This window comes from Lolium perenne, chromosome 5 (assembly GCF_019359855.2).
Source record: "Lolium perenne isolate Kyuss_39 chromosome 5, Kyuss_2.0, whole genome shotgun sequence".
NCBI lineage: Eukaryota > Viridiplantae > Streptophyta > Magnoliopsida > Poales > Poaceae > Lolium > Lolium perenne.
The window spans coordinates 112,625,291-112,646,678 of NC_067248.2; the positions used below are offsets into that span (position 1 = coordinate 112,625,291).

Sequence of the window (21,388 nt, forward strand, 5' to 3'; positions counted from 1 at the left end):
AAAGTTCGGGATTTTTCCAGTGAAGACTGGAAGGTTCTAGAAGGTTCCAGAGGGGTCCACCATGGGGCCCACGACCTAGGGGGGCTGCATGGGCCGAGGGGGTGCTGCCTAGCCCTGATGGGCCAGGCACACCAAGCCTCAAAGGCCCAGGCCGGCCACCCCTTAGGGTTTCCCCAAAAACCCTAAGGGGGATCAAATTGGAAGGTTTGGGGGGGGGGGGGGGAAGGAAAGTTCCCCCCTCCCCCTTTGGCCGGCCCTAGATGGGTTTGGACGTGGGGGGGGCACCCAAACCGACCCTCCCCACTATATAAAGAGGGGAGGGGTGGCCGGCCAAGTCCCCAACCCTGAAACCCTAGCCGCCACCTCTCCTCCCTCCTCTTTCTCTCTGCTGCGGCTCAGGCGAAGCCCTGCAGAGATTCTCCTCCACCACCACCACCACGCCGTCGTGCTGCTGGGATTCCGAGGGGATCTACCACACCTCCGCTGCCCGCTGGAACGGGGAGAGGAAGGGCTTCATCGACACCGTACGCGCGACCGAGTACGAAAGTGCTGCCGGATTGCAGCACCGGGGACGATCGTCTACATCAACAACGAGATCTGATCTCGTAGGCTTGGGAAATCTTCAAGGGTTAGTATCTTATCAATCTCGTTGCTCCGATCTTGTAGATTAGATCTTGGGTGTTGTATAGATTAGATCTTGGATTTATTCGTCTTGCGGTAGGAAATTTTTTGTTTTCTATGCTACGAACCCCTTCAAACGTGGCTATCTTGCGTGATTGTCAGAGCACCTTCATCCCGTCTGCGATGGTTTTTATTTCACACGTGACCTCTTCGGCGATGGTGGAGCCAATGTCGATGAAGAATGACCTAAGTTTGGCTACTAGAGTGGCTGAATCGAATTCCAGAATTTTGATTTATATTTTCTAAAATTTAAAACACAAATTCTGAGTGTTCCTAAATAAAAGGTTACATGTAGCTCGATTTTGTTTAAGTTTTTCGCTATCAGATGGAAGATGTAATGTGGGTTGCCGATTAATAATAAAGTGTGCAACCAAGCCCTACCGCTTTTAAATAAATGTTTCTCACTAAAATTTAGGACGCGACATAAACTGGAGTACTTATTATTTTTTTACTAGTACTCTTCATCCATTAATAGATATTCGATATTTCATCTAAATTTCGATGTATCTATGCACTAAAGAGTGTCTAGATTCATTTGAATTTAGATAGGCACTAGGCAGTAGTAGAAACGGGATCAGGGAGCACCGATTCACAAAGTCAGTCGTCCTCCGATCCAATCCTGGTCCTGGTTGAGCCCAACGAATTCGCCCTCCCGTCCCGTCTTCCCCGGCGAGGTCTAGAAGCATGGCGACGCCACAGCGCCGCCGTCCGCCGCCGTCGCTTCCTGACCACCTCCTCGAGTTGATCTTGGCCCGCCTCCCGCCGGAAGACCCCTCCTGCCTCCTCCGCGCTTCCCTCGTCTGCAAGCCCTGGCGCAACCTCATCCACGCCTCCACCTTCTTCCTCCACCTCCTCGACCTCGGCCGGGCGCCCCAGATGCTAGGCTTCCTCCACGACTCCGATTTCGAGGGCCGCCTCGAGTACGTCCGCACCTCCCCGCTCTCCTTCCCCTTCCCCCTCCCCGACCGCGACTGCTGGTACCTCCTCGGCTACCGCCACGGCCGCGCCCTCTTCCACTCCAGGGGCACCGACGACAACCTCAGCCTCCTCCTCTGGGTGCCTTTCACCGGCCAACGCACGGAAGTGGCGGTTCCCGCGGCGTTCCATTCCGAGCGCACCTACGCCACCGTGATCTGCGCGGCGGACGCCTGCCACCACCGCGCCTGCCACGAAGGTCCCTTCTCAATCGTCCTGGTATTCACCGACCCCGAAGAGCAAGACGCGGACCGGCGATACTTCACGTCGGCGTGCGTGTACTCGTCGGAGACTCGCACCTGGGGCAAGGTGGTCTCGGCCAGCGGCGTGTGCCTCATCTGCGATACCCCCGCCCTGCTCGTCGGGAACTCTCTGCTCTACTTCCTGTCCAACTGTGGGCGCATCGTCGAGTACGATTTGGCCCGGCGTAGCCTGGCTTGGATCAGACCACCATACCGTGACCCCAACGCCGCATTGTACAAGAGGATGATGCTCGTGCAGGTGGGGGATGCTGGGCTTGGAGTCGTGCTCGTGCAGCCCGACCCTGATACGCATGGGTTTTCCGATGGCTCTGACTGTCTCTGCGTCTGGTCAAGAAAGTCGAATCAAGGTGGTCGTGCGGAATGGGTAGAGCTTGGGGTAATCTACCTTCAAGATTCCATCTCTCATGTTGTCAGCACCACGTCCGTAGGCATAACAGCATTTCTCATTGGCTTTGCCGAGGGAGCAAACACTGTTTTCCTGACCACCCGGGAAGATGATGCCATTTTTACAGTTGACCTCCAGTCAAAGCAGGCGAGGAAGGTGTCCCAATGTACCTGGACTATCGACCGTTTGGCGCCGGTTCTCACCTCCTACACTTCAGCTTCTACACTCCAGGCACCTCAAGGTGAGCACCGCAGCCTCACTGCTTTCAGCTCTAGCGACGACGAAGAGGAAGAATGGGACGAAGATCAGAGACGATTGATGTTTGGCATGGGGCTGGAAGCCATCGAGAGGGGGCGCTTTGTTGCTGCTGTTGATTACCTCCGCAAGGCCCTGGAGCTCAGGTTTGGAGTCTACTCCCAAACGCCATTCCTATTAACTGCTCTTAATGATTTCCCATTGTTTTCTTGTGCCCTTTGCTTCGAGGCCTTCCAGGCTTTGTCTTTTGTAGTTTGGGATGCAACCTTAGTGGGTTTCAGGTGTAAGAAGGATATGTGGTTACCAAATGGCTGTTTAGGTTTCTTGTGCTCAGTGGCTTGTGATAAGAGTTTGATGAATTATCGAGTGCCCTGTTCTATTTGATACCAATACTTGGGAGTCGGAGGATCTGGCTGGCGATACATTTGTTATGATGTGTGAGCTGCAAACAGCATCAATTTAATGTGCAGTTACTTCAGCGGTATGTGTTATCTTATTTCGTAAATATGTCTATGCATCTCAAGTACCTAATAGCTGCAAATATTTCATCGCAGTGTGCTTTATTATATATGCTATCGCACAATGAATCTGTTGCACGATTATATTTCTTAATCTGTGCAAGCACTTGTCACTTGCTATAAAAGGTAATCAACATAGAAGATAATTACTCATTGGCACCTTTTGTCATCAGAATGATGGATGTAACAATTGTGGATTTGTGTTGGTTAGCTTAAATTGTTTTGCTATATCTCAGACTACGTCACCTGTTATGGCCTTGCATTACTTAGCAATGACAAGTTTACGCCTTTTGCTGTCACCTAGGGTTGCACGTTACGGTGAACTTTCTCCGAAGTGTGCTAGCACGTATTACCAATATGGACGTGCATTGCTAAAAAGAGCTCAGAAGGCGGCCAGCATTATTCCCAAGAGTCCACTATATGAAAAAACAGTTGAGGGTACAACCAGCGGATCTGATACTGGAAACTCAGAGAACAGTGATAGCAAAGAAGGTATAGCTTCATCTGTTTATGTTCATACAGTCATATCAACTAAAATATATCATTAGTTCGTGTATCTGTATATGTAATAACAATCTCCTGATGACAAGCTTTCGTCGCTCCCTCTCTCTGTGCCTGTACCGGCTAAATGGTACACAGAATAAACTGCTAAGTGCTAATCAGTAATGTACTCATGTATTGGCAAAGTAAATAGTCTTGTTTGGAACTTGGTGATGTTTGCCGTTTTGAGTTGTCTGTTGGATTCTCATCATCATCCAATAAGTGGCCATTTAATCTCAGTGGTTTTGCTAGTATTGTTCTTGTGGCGCATTCAAATTTTAAACTATAAGTAGTAGATGACTTTGCAGAAAGTAGAAAATGCTTTTATTGCTCATAAAAAGCTTGTTTATGTGCTGACCATATTTTTTACATGTGTATGCCTGTATAGTGCATATGTAAAAAAAGTACTTATTTTGTGCCTGTTCATACACTAGAAATTGCTGAATGGCAATGCCAGATTAAACAAATATGCACATTTGAAGCACTGGTTCATTCAGTCATTATTGACCAATGTTAATTTTGTTAAACTGATTAAGTTGGATCCTTTACTGAACAATACATATCTCCTTGCTTTTAATGCTGATTGCTCTTTATATTGTTTCACGAACACTGGAACTACCTCCGATCCATAATAGTGTCGGGGTTTTAGTTCAAATTGACAAATTTGAACTAAAAACCCAACACTTACTATTGATCGGAGGGAGAATAATTTATCTTCTTGTTTAGTGTGTTTTCCTTCCTACCATGGTTCATACTGAAATAGTCGTTCATTAGGGCAAAACTCAAATAGGAAATATCAGGAAGATAGAAATGGTGATGGTGACAAGGATGATATCAAGGCAGCATGCAATGCTATTGATTCTGATCTGGATCTTGCCTTGCATATGCTGGAAGTTGCAAGAGGAATAGTTGAAGAAAGCAAAGTCAACACCGTGGAGATCTTCAGAATCCTTTCTGCTCTGACTGAGGTGTTCACGGAAAAGAGGAAGAGGTAGTGCATGTTATCTTTGTTACTCATGCATCACATTTAACTGGCGAATGGTGGACACTGCAGAGGGCGATTGTGACTGCATCAAAGCTTTAACATCCTATCTTGTTAGTATTGCCAAACTGTATCCTGTTTGTGGACTAAACTTTCAGTTGTCCATCATATAGTAGTATAAAGCAAAGCATATTTGCAAGCCCAAGTGCTGCATATTAACTGAATTTTGTAAGGTAAGTAAAGTGGATTTTGTTCATGTTACCAACATGGTTTTCCTGGTGAATGGTGTGATGATGTTGTGGTATTGTGGGAGTTCTTTCTAGACCGTATGTACACTTCCTAAATTCTGAGCCCAATGTTAAGTTCCATATGAAGTCTGCTGTTTTCTTATTAACATAATAACTTTCTGTCACGTTCTATGTCTAGTTTTCCACACAAAAACGTCGTATATCTTATATTGTAAACCATGTCCAAGTAAAAGGTACCCAAAGTAGGACCCCTCGTACGAAGCCGGCCACACATCCACGCGTGGACTCGATGTGCCGTGCTGCGCGCGTGTCGCCTGCGTCGTCCGATCCGATCTCGCCTAGCTGCTACTTGCATGCACAACTTTCGATTGGTTCTGTCGCCATTCAATTTCCTTCCCGACGTCTTCCATCGCCGTGACCTACGCCCTAGGGAATGCATACTTTCTGGACGGATCTTGCGGCACCTCTATATCAACAACCCGCAGTCTTCGAACCTCCTCTTATACTATTGTTACATCATAGGCGCACAATCGATCTACCGAGAACCAAGCAATCACAGCTTAATAAGACGACACCGAGATTTGGTAACACAGTTTGGCGAACTCACCTATTCTGCTGGACATATTATGGGCGCACCTTTTCTTTGATACCACAACTCTTGGCCGTGTTAGGCACCGACACAAGCTGCCGGCTCCCTTTGAGCTCCTACTGCTATCAAGTCGGCATAGGTTACAATATGTGGTGCCCCTCATATTATATGGGAGGCTCAGGCTACTAGAGTACAACTCGAACACTACACCTAATCTATCTACACTTTTAAATCTCAAACTCCAAACATAACCCAACTCGTACACAACATAATCTAGATTACAAGTAGGTGGAGAGGGGATGAAGATGGTGAAGGTGTTGATGAAGTGTTGAAGTCGATGGAGGCGGCTTCGATGCTTCAACGGCAATGAGATCTTATCTGGCGGCGGAATGATGTTTTTCTCTCTCCGTGTTCATCAAATGCTTTGGGCCCCTTCACGTTTTATATTGGGTTTGTTGAAATATCTGTAAAGAATCTGCTTAGCATATTCTGTTGTAGCTTTCGGTAATGTATAAACCGAATTATCTCTTGCCTAGTTTAGCTAGCTAGATGATCAATGTAATCAATCTCTGTAATTCCCTTCCGGTGGCTTTGGTGAACCGGCCGTATAAATACATGGCAACCCGAGACAAAGGGCATAGCCTTCCCCCAAAATTGTTATGGTATCAGAGCCTACCTCTTCCACATCTTCGATCATGGCGGCTTCTTCCTCGTCCGCCCAAAACCACAACAATTCTCTTGGCTTTCCAGTTCCTACAGAGAAACTCACCAGGGAGAACTTCACCCTTTGGAGGGCGCAAGTGATGCCGCCACTTCGCGGCAACTACCTCGTCGGGTATCTGAACGGCTCCATCCCTCAGCCGCCGGAGTGGCTGACGACCAAGAAGAAGGACGCTGATGGCAAGGAGAAGGAGGAGCGGATCCTCAACCCTGCCCACTTCTAGTGGATGGACACGGATCAGAAGGTCCTCGGCTTCATCTTATCCTCGCTGTCTCGCGAGGTTCTGACCCAAGTTTCTGGGATGGAAACATCTGCGGAGGTCTGGAGCGCCCTCACTGGTATGTACTCGTCACAGTCTCGTGCTCGCATCATGCAACTCCGCATGCAGCTGGCAGGTACTCAGAAGAAGGAGATGTCCATTGCTGACTACGTCGCCAAGATGAAAGGCCTGGCCGATAGTATGGCGTCGGCAGGCCAGAGGCTAGAAGACGACGACCTCGCTACCTACATCCTCTCCGGCCTCGACGCGGACTGGAACCCGCTGGTCTCGTCCATGACCACAAGGACGGACCCGGTGGCTTTGAGCGATCTCTACGCTCACCTCCTGGCCTTCGAGACAAGGCTCGAGATTCAGGGCGGCGGCGGTGGTGCGCCGTACCAGTCCTCCATCAACTCCGCCCAGCGAGGCGGACACCGTGGTGGTCGCGGAGGTGGCCGCGACAACTTCCGTGGTCGTGGCGGCGATCGCGGAAACGGCTACCAGCGGGCACGGAACGACAACAACAACTACAACCGTGCCCGCAACAACCAGAACGGTGGTGGTGGCTACCGCAACTACAACAACTACGGGCACTACAACAACAACAACAACAAGGGGCGTCCCCAGTGCCAGCTCTGCGGCAAAACTGGACATGAGGCGCTCGGATGCTGGGAACGGTTCAACCGTGACTATCACGGCGAGGAGAAGGCGGCTGGTTCTACATCTCATGCATATGGGGTGGATACAAACTGGTACATCGACTCGGGAGCAACCGATCATATCACGGGTGACCTTGAGAAGCTCACTGTGAGGGAAAGGTACAATGGCCACGAGCAGGTGCACACCGCGAGTGGCGCAGGTATGAACATTAGTCACATCGGTCAATCTACTTATCATACCCCTCATCGAAATTTCCACCTCAAAAATATCTTGCACATTCCAAAAGCTTCCAAGAACTTACTTTCTACTCACAAGTTTGCATGCGATAATGATATTTTCTTTGAGATTCACCCATATTTCTTTCTTATTAAGGATCGGGAGTCGAAGAAAACTCTTCATCACGGTAGATGCCAAGGAGGTCTCTACCCTCTACCACAACCTCACAAGCAAGCCTTTCATGCCATCAAGCCCAGCACCACCCGGTGGCACCATCGTTTGGGTCATCCATCTTCAATAATCGTGCAAGAAATTATCAATAAGTTTAGTCTTCCTTGTTCTAAGGATTTGAGTCATGAGTCAGTGTGTGATGCCTGTCAAAAGGCCAAGAGTCATCAGCTTCCATACCCTAAGTCTTTTAGTGTTTCATCGAGTCCGCTTGAACTTATTTTTTCGGATGTGTGGGGCGCTGCGCCCGAGTCTATTAATAAAAACAAATACTATGTGAGCTTTATCGATGATTTCAGTAAATTTACTTGGATTTATCTTCTTAAAAAGAAGTCTGATGTCTTCCAACGATTTCTTGATTTCCAAAATCATGTTGAACGCCTTTTTGACAAAAAGATCATCACCTTGCAAACTGATTGGGGTGGTGAATATCAGAAATTGAATTCTTTCTTTCAACGTGTTGGCATTACACACCACGTCTCTTGTCCGCATGCACACCAACAAAACGGTTCCGCCGAAAGAAAGCACCGGCATATTGTTGAAGTTGGGCTTTCTCTTCTTGCACAAGCTTCCATGCCCCTAAAATTTTGGGATGAGGCGTTCTTAACAGCCACTTATCTTATTAATCGTGTTCCTAGTAGAGTCATTGATCATGATACTCCTTTGGAACGATTGCTTCAAGAAAAACCAAATTTTAATCTTCTTCGCACTTTTGGATGTGCGGTCTGGCCAAATCTCCGTCCTTACAACAAACGGAAACTTGAGTTTCGTTAAAAAATGTGTGCTTTTATTGGCTATAGCAACATGCACAAAGGATACAAATGCCTTGATATCTCCACTGGTCGAGTCTATATTTCGCGTGATGTTGTTTTTGACGAGACAATTTTTCCATCTGCTCGTCTTCATCCAAATGCCGGTGCACGCCTGCGGGCTGAAATCTTGCTACTTCCCGAAAATTCCTCTTATACATCGGGGGATGATATTGTAGATGACAGATTGACTAATGTTTTTCCTGCTAATGCCACTAATTCTTTGCCTCAAGATCGTGTGCAGCAGGACCGGGTGCAGCTAGCAAATTCGGAAGAAGAGGCAGATATGCATGCACCATCAGGGGAACATTCCCCTGCGTTGACGCAATCCACTCTAGGAGCAGCGCCTGATCCGCACGCGTCCCCAGCTGGAGCGAGCCAGGACGCCTCGCACGCGGCATCGTTCGACGGAACTCCCGCGTCCACCGGACCCATCACGTCGACCCGCTCTGGATCCTCTACCTCAACTGCCGCGTCAACACCCGGCCACACAACTTCCGTGGGATCGCCTACGCGCACTGCGTCCGCTCCAACCGCCAGCCCAGGATCTTCAGTGACATCTGCGCCTGCGGCCCCTCCTGTGCAACCGACTCGAGCTGTAACTCGTGCACAGAACAATATCCATCGACCAAAACAATTTTTCCCCGGAATTATACGATATGGTGGTTTTTGTGCTACAGGTGAACCTGAGACGTGGCAAGAAGCACTTGATGATCCTCAATGGAAACAAGCCATGGAGTTGGAATATGATGCTCTGCGCCGTAATGAGACGTGGCATCTCGTTCCGGCGCAAGCGGGGAGAAACGTCATCGATTGCAAATGGGTCTACAAGATAAAACGAAAATCAGATGGTACTGTTGACCGTTTTAAAGCAAGACTCGTAGCCAAAGGGTTCAAGCAGAGATACGGTATTGATTATGAGGACACGTTTAGTCCGGTTGTCAAAATTGCAACAATTCGTCTTGTTTTGTCTATTGCTGTTTCCAGGGGGTGGCAACTCCGCCAACTAGATGTACAGAACGCGTTTCTTCATGGTGTTCTGGAAGAGGAAGTTTATATGCGGCAACCACCTGGGTTCGAAGAAAAGGGGAAGTCACACTATGTATGCAAGCTAGACAAGGCAATATATGGCCTAAAACAAGCACCTCGTGCATGGTACTCTCGTCTTAGCTCAAAATTACACAGTCTTGGTTTTGTCCCATCTAAGTCAGACACATCTCTGTTTATCTTCCATCATAATGGCGTTACAATATATATGCTAATCTATGTTGATGATATTATTGTCACAAGTTCTTCTGAGACAGCTGTCACAACACTTCTGTACAAATTGAGAGAAGAGTTTGCTCTTAAAGACCTTGGAAAATTACATTACTTCTTGGGAATAGAGGTAAAACATGTCTCGGATGGTATAATTTTATCACAAGAAAAATATGCACATGATATACTTAAGAGAGTTGGTATGCACACATGCAAAGCTATGAACACTCCTATGGCAAGCACGGAAAAGTTGTCCATTGAGCAAGGTTCGGTTTTGGAACAAGAAGATGCCACTAAATATCGCAGTGTTGTTGGTGGTTTACAATATCTTGCTATGACTCGGCCTGACATCTCTTTTGCAGTTAATAAAGTATGTCAATTTCTACATGCTCCTACCACGGATCATTGGACAACCGTTAAGAGAATTTTAAGATACATCAAGGGTTCATGTAACTTGGGTATAAAAATTCGAAAATCCTCCTCCACACTTGTAAGTGCTTTCTCTGACGCTGATTGGGCAGGAGATTGTGATGATCGTCGATCAACTGGAGGTTTCGCAGTATATTTTGGCTCAAATCTTGTATCATGGAGTGCACGGAAGCAACCAACAGTTTCTAGATCAAGCACTGAAGCAGAGTATAAAGCCTTAGCAAACGCCACAGCTGAAATCATATGGTTGCAGTCTATCCTTGATGAACTGGGAGTATCAAGGCCTACAACTGCACGTTTATGGTGCGATAATCTTGGGGCAACATATTTATCTGCTAATCCTATTTTTCATGTAAGAACTAAACATATTGAGATCGACTACCACTTTGTTCGAGAAAGGGTAGCAAGCAAACTTCTTGACATTCGGTTTATACCGACAGGAGATCAAGTTGCTGATGGGTTTACAAAACCACTTGCAGTACGCCAGCTAGAAAATTTCAAGCGCAATCTCAACCTCTCCCGGCTGTGATTGAGGGGGTGTGTTGAAATATCTGTAAAGAATCTGCTTAGCATATTCTGTTGTAGCTTTCGGTAATGTATAAACCGAATTATCTCTTGCCTAGTTTAGCTAGCTAGATGATCAATGTAATCAATCTCTGTAATTCCCTTCCGGTGGCTTTGGTGAACCGGCCGTATAAATACATGGCAACCCGAGACAAAGGGCATAGCCTTCCCCCAAAATTGTTAGGGTTTGATAAGGCGGAGCTACCTACACATGGTACGATCATTTGGTACGGCGGGGATGACCGTACCATGGGTCGTTAAGTTGTATGTCGATCATCTCGCGGCCCTAGTTGACTTGGTGATGATTCCAGGCTGAGATTTTACACTAATTGCCCTTGATTTTCTCCTATTTGCTTCAATTTCTGCATAAAACAATTAAAGAAAAGGATTTGTACACCCAAGTGTGAATTAGCATTTATTAGTAGAGATAGAAAGATATTCACTGCATATTGTAACGAAATATCCCGATTTAGATGGAGACAATAGGGTCATTTTCTCTAGATTCGAATGTACGTAGACACTAAATAGCATGTACATACATCTAAATTTGATAAATCTAAGACAAGTTTTATTGGACGGAGGAAGTACTAATGAACTTAGGATTTTACTCTGCTACACTGTAGCGTTGAGTGGTGATGGACATCGAGGGCACCAGCACTGCACGCCCATCTCCTTCATTACCGGCGTCATCTTCCCCTACATCCGCGCAACATTACGTGCACGTACACCTACCAAACCCAACAGATCGACAATACACAACGTCGCCCTGCTCCGCGCCCAGATCGAACACGACCTCTCCTCCGGCGTCCCCGGCGCCATACCAGTTCCGCCACTGACGTCTCCAGGTCACCGGCGCGCGTGGAGGCCATAATCGAAAGCTCCTTGCGATCAAGCAGCTCCAGGGCCGGGAAATGGCTTCGACATTGGCAAGCAAGGCAGCCTATACGAGAATGTTCCCGAAGCTCTGGCATGTTGGCGCGCGTGGTTGTAAAGCTAATTATCCTAGTACTACGTAACTAAGTAGGATTCAGCATTAGCAGTAATAAGGCCTTATATATATGTATCAATCCATGTGTACGACTACGACACCACCGATCTAAATCTGAGCATCTCCCATCACCTCTAACCCTAAGCCCCTCTCTCTCCCTCCCTTCCTCCTTTCTCTTGGCCGGAAATGGACACAGTTTCCATCTCGTCGGTGCCGCCGGCATTTCGTCACGGCTGCCATGCGAACACGTCGCCGTACGTGCCTCCCCCGCCGCCGCGTCGTGTCGTCGTCGCCCTCGTTCAGTGGACCCGCCCTGCTCCAGGGTGGCACAAGCTGAACTTCGACGGCTCGGTGCACCATGACGGCTCTGGGCGCGCGAGCATCGGTGGAGTTATCCGGGACAGCTACGGCCGCACCGTGCTGGCATTCGGCGAGAGGACGCCGCATGCCGGGGTGGGCGAGGTCGAGGCCAGGGCGCTCATCCACGGCCTCCACCTTGCGCTGCAGAAAGGATGCGACCGGCTGGTGGTAGAGGGCGACGACCTCACGCTGGTGCGGCTGCTTCGCGGCGAGTCGCCGCACACGCGGATCCCGTGGGCCATGTACAACCAGATCGTCCAGCTGCTCAGCTACTTCCGAGACGTAGTGGTGCAGCATGTGTACCGAGAAGGGAACGCGGTGGCCGATGCCCTGTGCCATGAGGCGTACCGGTGCTCCAACCTCTGGACGGACCACCAACTAGTGCCGCCGGCGGTTCGGGCCAAGCTGGAGGACGACCGTCGTGGTGTCGTGCACCCGCGGTACCGATCAGCGTGAAGACATGATCAAGCAGATCGACTCCTCTTTTCGAGCCAAGAAGAACAAGAAAATCGATGGGGCAGAAAGCTAGAAGCATTTCAGAATCGGAGAAGACATGATCAAGATCGACTTCTCCTCACAAGAAGTACAAGGAAATCGATGGGGCAGAAACCTAGCTAGAAGCATGCCAGAATCGGAGAAGAGGTGTCCCGGCGAGATTTGGCATACACTTGGCGGCGTCGACGACAGCCTGTTCCAGATACTCTTCCTCACCGATGTCTACCACAAAGCCACAGCCGCAATACAGGTATGAGTTGCATCCATTTCTAACTCGATAAGCAAACAAAACTTCACAAATATGAGTTGCATCGTATATCTATTTTACACAAGGCTCGTCTTTTACACACTCATAATACATTTTGGTTTCGCAGGTCCCGAGGTGGTGTAGCCCTAGGCGCAAGCGATGTTCACCGCTTCAACAACAGTATAGATCGGAGACGGCAGTAGCACGTTGTTCTGGCGCGATCCATGGATCCAAGGTACTCCTAGGAATATTGGCTCCTGCAATCCTTGCGAGCTCGTCAAGCTATCTTCCAAGGTACCATTCACAATCAGCAAATAGTTTTATGAGGTTGCATCTAGCTAGTAGTTAAACTTGGGATGTTTCGCAATTGCATACACATTTTTTAACTCTGGGGGACAAACAAACTTCACAAACATGAGTTGCATCGTATACCCATTTTACACAAGAACTGTACATGCCAAGGCTCTCATCTTTCACACACTCACCATACATTTCGGTTTCGCAGGTCTCCAGGTCGTGTCGCCGGAGGCGCAAGCGATGTTCATCACCACCTCAACAACAGTAGAGATCGGAGACGGCAGCAGCACATTGTTCTGGCACGATCCGTGTATCCAAGGTACTCCTAGGAATGTATGCTCTGGCAATCCTTACTCTAGTCAAGCTATCTTCCAAGACTATCCAGCAGCAGTTGGACTGGAGACATCAGACTATCAGAGGCCGCCTTTCCCCACAGGCCATCCCAGGGCCTGGGCCATCCTTCAGTTCATTAGCCTCTGGTGATATGTGGAGATGGAGGTGGACTCCAGAGGGGACTCACTCCTCGAAATCAGCATACAACTTGTGCTTCGGATTCAGCCGCTAATTCCTTCAAGAACAAGAGCAGGTTTCAACAGCTCAGCCCTATGCATCTTCCGAGCAATTTTGATTGAGACGAACAAGCACATCTTCAAGGACAAGAGCTCTACGACATAGGAGGTGGTGGAGACGTTCAAGAACAGCCTAAAGGAGTGGAAAACAGTGAAGCTTCGTGGAATTGCAAGAGTACCATCATTGTAATAGGGTAGAGTGGACTAAGCCCTGATGCTCCGCCTGTGGAGTCATCAGTGGGACAGAGGCCTTGATGGCACTGGCAAAAATCTTGTAAATTACATTCTCTCTATCTTAATATATTGACATGTACAGCTCCAGCGGTGTCCTCGAAGAAAAAAGGTCTTGAGGTGCTCCATAAGGTTTGGAAACACGGTGCTCTTTGATGACCATAGCTTACGGACCATCACGTCGTTTGCGCAGCTCTCTATTTGAATGCCACGGCTGGCATACATACCCCTGTCATATGCCCAGAAGAATGTGTTATTTCCACAGGGAAACACTTTTATCTTGTATGCTAGAGAAGTTAATAACTGACAAAGTTAGAGACACAAGAGTTTGGTATAATCGTTTCAAGCCCTTGTATAATCATGAGTTGTTATTCATCAGGTTTTCTAAAGCCTAAAAGCATAAACATGTGGATACTTTATTAAAAAAACCTTGTACTGGAATTGCTCCAAAACATGTAGTACGTCTCGTCAGGATGCAGGATAAGAACACAAAGATTAGAAACAAGCCTTAAAGCAAGTAGGTAGATGAACAAGCAGCCATTGACCTCAAAAGAAAAGTCTATTTGCTTGGCTAACTCGTGGAATATTCAGTCGCGGATACAGTAGGAGCTTACTGGGCCAGAGATCGCCCTCCTTGATCCGTTGGAAATGGAGAATGGTCCCATTACAGAGCCTGCTTATCGTGCTGCCGCCCGATGAAACGACCAGGCATCACTTGCCGGCAGGCCTGGCAGAAACATGCATACATACAGAAAAAAAGAAGTTGTTGGAGCAAAGTCTATCCTTCCTGGTTACTAATGACTTGACTTGTCAGTGTAGTGCTAGTGCTATTTCTCAGTAGTAGGCTAAGGTAATGTGTTCTGAATTTCAAATTAGAAGACAGACAGTAAGTTTGTTGCTAGTAGAACTGACAAGATCGTCTTTGTAGGACACTAGAGCCAAACTGAACTGAACCAAGGCGAAGAGGTGACGATGGATTATACCAGTCGCGGGCGAGGTGGGGAGGGGCGTCGACCATCCACTTGGGCAGCACGATCTGGCGGGCGAACCAGCGACGCTGGTCGGGGCCGCGGAGCCTGGCCGCGGCCGTGGCTACGTCGGCGACGGCGGGCTAGTCGCCGTGGACCTCTGCCTCGGGGAAGGGTGGCGATTGGTCGGCGGATGGGGGAGACAGTAGGGAGTTGGCGAGGCTGCGGGCGCGCGCCGGGCGGACTGGGTTCGGAGGGCGGAGTCGCGGCGGCGGCGCCATGGCTGCCTGTGACTGATTGATGGCGTAGGACGGCAACGTGTGTCGGGGTTGATTTGATCGTCAAAATTTAAATATATTTACACTAAAGAGTATTTACATATGACTAAATTTACACAAACTCATGACACCTATTTACGGCCAAAAATTACAAGAAAGTGAAAGTACTTCGGCCTTTTAATAAAAGAAGCCCCACCGTTCACCATTAGGTTCAATATTTACAAATTTTAACCAAATTTTTAAGAAAAAAATATCTTGTGTACTAAAATCATTTTAAAGTATACGTTTATTTTATATGTATTTAGTACTATGAATACTGATCTTATTTAACTTTACCTAAACTAAGAGCACGAAGTAAACCACCTTCGCCCCAGGTCGTCTCGCGCGAGGTGGTTCTGGGCGACGATCCGAACTCAAGAAGAGGCGGCCCATCTTCCTCCTCCTGGCCGCTGCCGCCGTCGGGGTCTACGGTGGCGGCCGCGTCCGGCTGCCAAAGGCAGGGGCGGTGGTGGCGCGTCCATGGACTCCCCTTCGCGGAGGCGGGGTCTTCCAAGGGCGGCGACGGTGGACAGCGGGTCTGGTGGCGGTGGCCTTCGGCTACTTCACATAGATCATGGCGGGAGACGCGGTGGTGTGGCAGAACTCGGCGGGGAAAGGGCGGCAACGGGATCGCTGCTGACCTCCACCGGGCGGGTTGGAGGAGGAAGATGGACCACTGTTCCTAGCCATGGCGGCGGCGTGGGGGCCGGCCGTTCCAATTTTCATGGTGGTGGTCCTAGGGTTTTTCTTTCGCGAAGGTGAAGACACATGTCGATCTTTCTTCATCTAGCCGGAGTGATGAGTTCCGGAAGGCTCCGACAGCGAATGGAACAGTGCATCTTTTGTCTAGAGTTCACAGGATCAGGTGGTAGTCGGCCGCGCGCACCCATGTTTTTATTCCGACCGTTTGGTTCCGGAGGGAGCGGCACGAAACTCTGCTCTGTGTTGATATCAAGAGACTTTTGGTCCATGGTGAAGTCAGAAGCAGAGAATTTCATGAAGACGGGATTGGAGGATTAGCTAAACAAGGTTCAAGTTTCCGCGATGTTGAGGAACTTGCTTGGTGTTCCGAGATGCGCATAAGTGGTATGAAAGTGGGGGCGGCAGCACAGGTGAATTTCAGAGTCCTACCTTTCAGGGTGAAAACCCAAGGTCTGGCCTTAACTGGTTGTGCCTAGCAATGACCTTGTTGGAAGCATTGTTTTGAGAGCGGGGACTATCTTCAGGGTGAAAACCTAAGATCTTTGATCGGGCGACGGCGGTGCTGGTGCACTATTTCCTTCTTGGATGTGACGCTTTTGGAGAGTCTGTATTTCAGGTGTTATCTAGGGGTGGATGTATTACTGTTGCTAGGCCTGGGATACTATAGCGGGACTTTTCTTTCTTAGTTTTCTTTTATCTTTTTTGGCTGTGTGCATTCATACTGCTTTTAGGGTGTTGCGTTGTTGCAGAGGCTAGATGTAATTGGTCTCTTTTGATATTAATATATTCCCTTTATCGAAAAAGAGCACGAAATAAGTTCTTGGGTTGTTGAACAGAATCCAACCACACTAATGGTTCGTACAAAGCTAGTCTACCCAACTAGCCGGAAATTTAATTCAGCTCCCTGGTGCATATGCTCTCTATACCAAAAAGTTATATTTGGAAATATTGATAGATTTTAATAAAAAATTCTACATGTACATCTCCACAATATATGTGTGTTTTTCAAGTTTCGCGAAGAACCAATATTTTTTATGGTCTATGTATCAAAGAGAAAATTTGTCTTCTGAAAAGCAATATTTGTAGCATTAAATTTTGTCTTTTTACACAAGCCACACAACATGTCGATTTTTCATGAAACGACTTTATGAGCGCATAGCACGGGAATATGAATGTGTGAATTTTTTGTTTCAACTTTTTTAGAATTTCAAAATATGTGTAACATGCATTTTAAAATAAAGGGAGCATATCCCATGTGCCAAAACACCACTCCCACTCCCTTACTCCCTATTTCCTTATATATGGTTATTTCATGGGGCCACAAGCACACCATCAAATTTCATTATTCCGGGTACCACACATCACTCCCCCTACTATCCTAAACAAAGGGAGCACAGAGGATTACATGCTAACATAGATATAAAGCATTTATCCCATCTAAAAATACCAGTAGTTACCATTGCAAACATCTTAGGTTTCACCAAAATTTTAGATTTCATACAATTTGAAATATCTTTGGTCTCACCTAATTATATTCTTCTACTCATATTTGTTTTGCCATATGTCAACTTCTCAAAAAGAAAATACTCATCATTTACTCCAATATGAACTTATATGGGTTTACAAGAATCCAAATTTGAGAAACTACATTAAAGGATCATGAACAAAAGTGCATTCATTTTTGTCAAATCGGTCATATTGCTAAGGAGAAAAAATAAATTGTTTCACTTAGATATCACCATGTCAAAATTTGTAAGAATAAATATTTCATCAGTTAACAAGCCAAAATTTCTCTTAAATGACTTTTAGATTGGAGATAGAAACAAGAATAATTTTCAAACAACTTGATGCCACCTTAGGCAGAAACTGAACTTATATCCAATGGAGGAAACAGTCAAAAAATGGACCATATATAGTCGTGCGTGGCGATTCAAGGAGCGGATCAATGGTAACTTGCCACGTGACACTTGATATTGTGGAAGTTGCCATCTCATCTAATTCAAAAATATGTCACATCACGAGACTAAAATTTCAAACGTGATTTCGATATAATTTTCCTAAAAGAAAGTTAGCTATTGATTAAGCATAACTAACGGAAACCCTTGACAACGAATGAAGGATGATTAAAAAAAGAAAATGGTTGCTCTATGTCAAGCTTGTCTGATGAAAACACTTCAACATCGCCACGTTAAAATTTCAGCGTGGATAACATCAAATACAGAAATTAGACTGATACCACCTTTCATAATTTTTTTTTGCATCATTTGATGTATCAACTATCATGCTTAGGGGCAGATCTACAAAGCTATGTATGGTACTCCCTCTGTTTCAAATTAACGGACATGAACTTTATCTAGATACACATGTATCTAGATTTTTTTTAATATGTAGATACATGTATATCTAGACAAAGTTGAGTCAAATATTTTTTATCTGAGAGAGTATGTACTTCCTCCGTTCCTTTCTATAGTGCCTATTGTTTTTTGGCACGGAAATTAGCGCGAGCCATTTTTTCACACAAAACCCCCTAACGATATCACAGACAAAATAGGAAACTGAAAATAGATCTCAGAAATACATGACCAGATCGGTTTCCAGATTTTCTGGACTTGACCTGATCGGTGGAAGGGATTCTTTGCAAAAAAAAAACATAGCTTTACTCTTATATTCTGAAACAAATGCTAAAAAACAATAGGCGTTATAGAAAGGAACGGAGGGAGTACTATTTTATGCTAAGGGAAGCTAAATAGCTACTTCAAGCACATTTTGAATTTTATTTGTTAAAACTATGATAAAGTTAAGGCCACATTTTGAATTGCATAGTAACTTTCATGAACTTTAAACCAATATGTGTCGAATTTATGATGTTTATAATCACAATTGATTTTTGCATATAATGTGGGGCATCCCCTATTGCATGTAATTTTGTATGTACTGATTGTGCTCCTTTGAAGTCGTCGCGAGGTTGAGGCCTCCGTCAGACCTTCTGTCAGGTTTCCCTCACCGATAGCGGGAAGATGCCGACGGGTGGATGGAACCGTCGACACACTCCAGCTAAGCCAACGACCGACCTATGCCGACGGCATTAGAGCTACGCCGACGATGTGGTATTCTGACATCTCTATGCCGAGAGTGGCCATCAGCATAGGGGTAAGCCAATATTTGCCGTCGGCTTTAATCCTGATTCATGTAGTGAGCTGTAATACCTTGCCGAGTGAAGACCCAACTTGAATAACAACTTTTATTTACCAAAACTTGGACAACACCTTCTGTTATACATGCCATGTGGAGACGATTTCAATCATGGGACGTGTTCTTCCTAGGGTAGGGAGGAAACACACCTTCTGTGCTCAAGGCCACATATATGGCAAATCATTTTGTTGTTGTTAACATCATTTTATAGTTCTTTTTTCTGAAAATAAAACTTAATTATACTTGTCGTTATCATCATTTTCATCTGGGTTTTGCTTCGTTGTGCAAACCGCACATGCACAAACGGAATCGTGTGTTGGGATGTGCCTTCTCTGCATACATGTCTCTACGAGGTATCCATTACTAGTTAATTGTGCCATGCATGTGGTAGGGTATGGGTAGGGTGAAGCAATACTATACCCATGCACATATAGTTAGTAAGTATAAACTTCTACCCATACCCGTCCACACATGTATACAACTATACCCATGCCCTGTCAAGAGCTTGTTGCCATGATCAATGATGTGCCGATCAACAGATCACCGGTTGCAGCTCTTATCAACTGGTCGAAACGCTTATGCCAGGAAAGGAGTGTTGGTAGTGTCCAGTTTGTTAGTAGAGATCTAAATACTGTTAGCCATACCTTAGCTAGGTTTGGTTGCATGTCGGAGATTACTAATATTTGGATCCGGGAGGGATCAGATGTCATTAGGGATGCTTGTAATCAGAACCAAACTCCTTTGCCTTGATTAATATATTTTCATTCGCCAAAAAAAAGTTCCATACCTTCCCATACTTCCTTCAGCAATATCCGATACCACTTGTCCAAGTGAGCGGTGAATAGGTTTCTATGATCTGGTCGGCATACAGGGTGCCTGGCCACATAGAAGGCCATGTTTTACGGAAACAGTCTGGCCCACTGGTAGCTTTTTTTTGAGGGAAAGGCCCACTGGTAGCCCATACGATATAAACTTAGCCCATATAACTCTAGCCCACCGCGGCGATCTAAGCAAGCAAGCGTCGATCGAATCCCCAACCCCTCTTCAATTACAGCTCGCAAATTCTGCTCCAGTCCACTCTTGCTCGCTCCTCCATTGAAATCAAGAAACCAAGAAAGCAAGCCAAGAAACCGCCTCGCGCCGCCGCCTGCAACACCAACGCCGTCGGCGGCTCCATGGCCATGCGGGAGATGCCTCCCCACGGGCCGGGCGCCGGCGCGGACCACATCCAGCCGCCGGCGCCGCTCCCACCCGGCGTCTACTTCAGCCCCACCAAGGAGGAGTGCCTGGCGCTCCTCAACCGGTCGATCGCCGCCGGCCACACCGCGCCGCCCGACGCGCGCGGCTACGTCTTCCGCGCCGACGTCTACGACGAGAGCCCCGACGCGCTGCGTCGGCGCCACCCGCCGGCGAGCACCCGCGAGGGCGACCGCACGTGGTGGTTCTTGGGCCACACGAGGTTCCGGAGCCAGACCTCGCCCGCCAAGCGAGCCGACCGCAGGGTCAGGACCGGCGGGTGCTGGCGCGTGGAGAGCAAGAAGAAGCTCGACGCCGACGGCGTCCAGAGCTGCTTCCGCTTCTACACCGCGGGTACCTGCAAGCTCGCCGACAGGACGCCGTGGCTCATGCAGGAGTTCACCAGCGCCATGGACGACGGCGCCGGGCAGCGGGGCGTGCCCGCGCTCTACAGGGTCTACGTCACGCCGCACGCCACCGACGAACAGCTCAGGGACACCTACGGCCAGGACGGCTTAAACAAGACCCCCGACGGGAAAAAGAAGCCCGCCCGAGCCCTCCTCCCGGAGGAGTATTTCGACGCAATCGCCGCGCGGCTGCCCCATGGCGAGAACGTCCAGTTTCCACAGGCGCTGCTGCCGGGGACTGCCCATGGCGTGGAGAGCGTCCAGTTGCCACAGGCGCTGCTGCCGGGGACTGCCCATGGCGTGGAGAACATCCAGCTGCCACAGGCGCTGCTGCCGGGGAGTGCCCATGGCGAGAACGGCCAGCTGCCACAGGCGCTGCTGCCGGGGACTGCCCATGGCGAGAACGTCCAGCTGCCACAGGCGCCGCCGCCGTCTCCGGCCAATCTTCGTCAATACCGGCAGCAGCAGGAGCAGTATCTTCGTGAGTATTACAGCCGCCACCAGCAGCAGAATCAGCAGGCGCCGTTCTTTGGGGTCCCTCCACCGCTCCCTCTGCCTGTGACGCCGGACTTCCTTAGCGAGCTCGCCGCCGACACGCAAGAGGAGCCGGCGGACACTGTCATGGAGGACAGGGCCGGTTGATCGCAGGACACCTACAGTCCCGCTTACTTGACCGAGAGGTAGGATTGACACGATTCTTTTGGGGAACTCTTACTTTTGTAGGGTTCTTATTACAGTTGGCTTGTTGGCATTACTTAGCAAGTTAGCATGTCTGTGATTACATTCGAGTCTGTCTGTAA

At 47.8% G+C, this 21,388-nt stretch overlaps 2 protein-coding genes across 3 annotated transcripts; both read left to right on the top strand.

Moving 5' to 3' along the window:
- The first annotated feature begins 1,298 nt into the window (after window positions 1-1,298).
- Window positions 1,299-4,919, top strand: LOC127299667 (uncharacterized). Of its 2 annotated transcripts, XM_051329674.2 has the most exons (3): window positions 1,299-2,705; window positions 3,382-3,569; window positions 4,392-4,919. In XM_051329674.2, exons 1-3 carry the CDS (start codon window positions 1,366-1,368, stop codon window positions 4,610-4,612), a joined length of 1,749 nt encoding a protein of 582 aa, XP_051185634.1. In that variant the 5' UTR covers window positions 1,299-1,365; the 3' UTR covers window positions 4,613-4,919. The 2 variants fall into 2 exon arrangements, 1 of the variants encoding a protein (XP_051185634.1); XR_007850551.2 differs by lacking the exon at window positions 4,392-4,919 and having other exon boundaries at window positions 1,299-3,040; window positions 3,382-3,519.
- A 15,201-nt stretch (window positions 4,920-20,120) lies between these two features.
- Window positions 20,121-21,230, top strand: LOC127303499 (uncharacterized). Its single transcript, XM_051334225.2, has one exon. The coding sequence runs from the start codon at window positions 20,121-20,123 to the stop codon at window positions 21,228-21,230; it is 1,110 nt and encodes a 369-aa protein (XP_051190185.1).
- The last annotated feature ends 158 nt before the right edge of the window (window positions 21,231-21,388 follow it).

What these genes read in the sequence shown, in the direction of transcription:
- LOC127299667 (XM_051329674.2), top strand. Translation starts at nt 1,366, where the DNA reads ATGGCGACGCCACAGCGCCGCCGTCCGCCGCCGTCGCTTCCTGACCAC. An exon ending in CGCAAGGCCCTGGAGCTCAG is followed by an intron (nt 2,706 to 3,381) that starts GTTTGGAGTCTA and finishes GCTGTCACCTAG; the next exon opens with GGTTGCACGTTACGGTGAAC. An exon ending in GAACAGTGATAGCAAAGAAG is followed by an intron (nt 3,570 to 4,391) that starts GTATAGCTTCAT and finishes GTCGTTCATTAG; the next exon opens with GGCAAAACTCAAATAGGAAA.
- LOC127303499 (XM_051334225.2), top strand. Translation starts at nt 20,121, where the DNA reads ATGGCCATGCGGGAGATGCCTCCCCACGGGCCGGGCGCCGGCGCGGAC.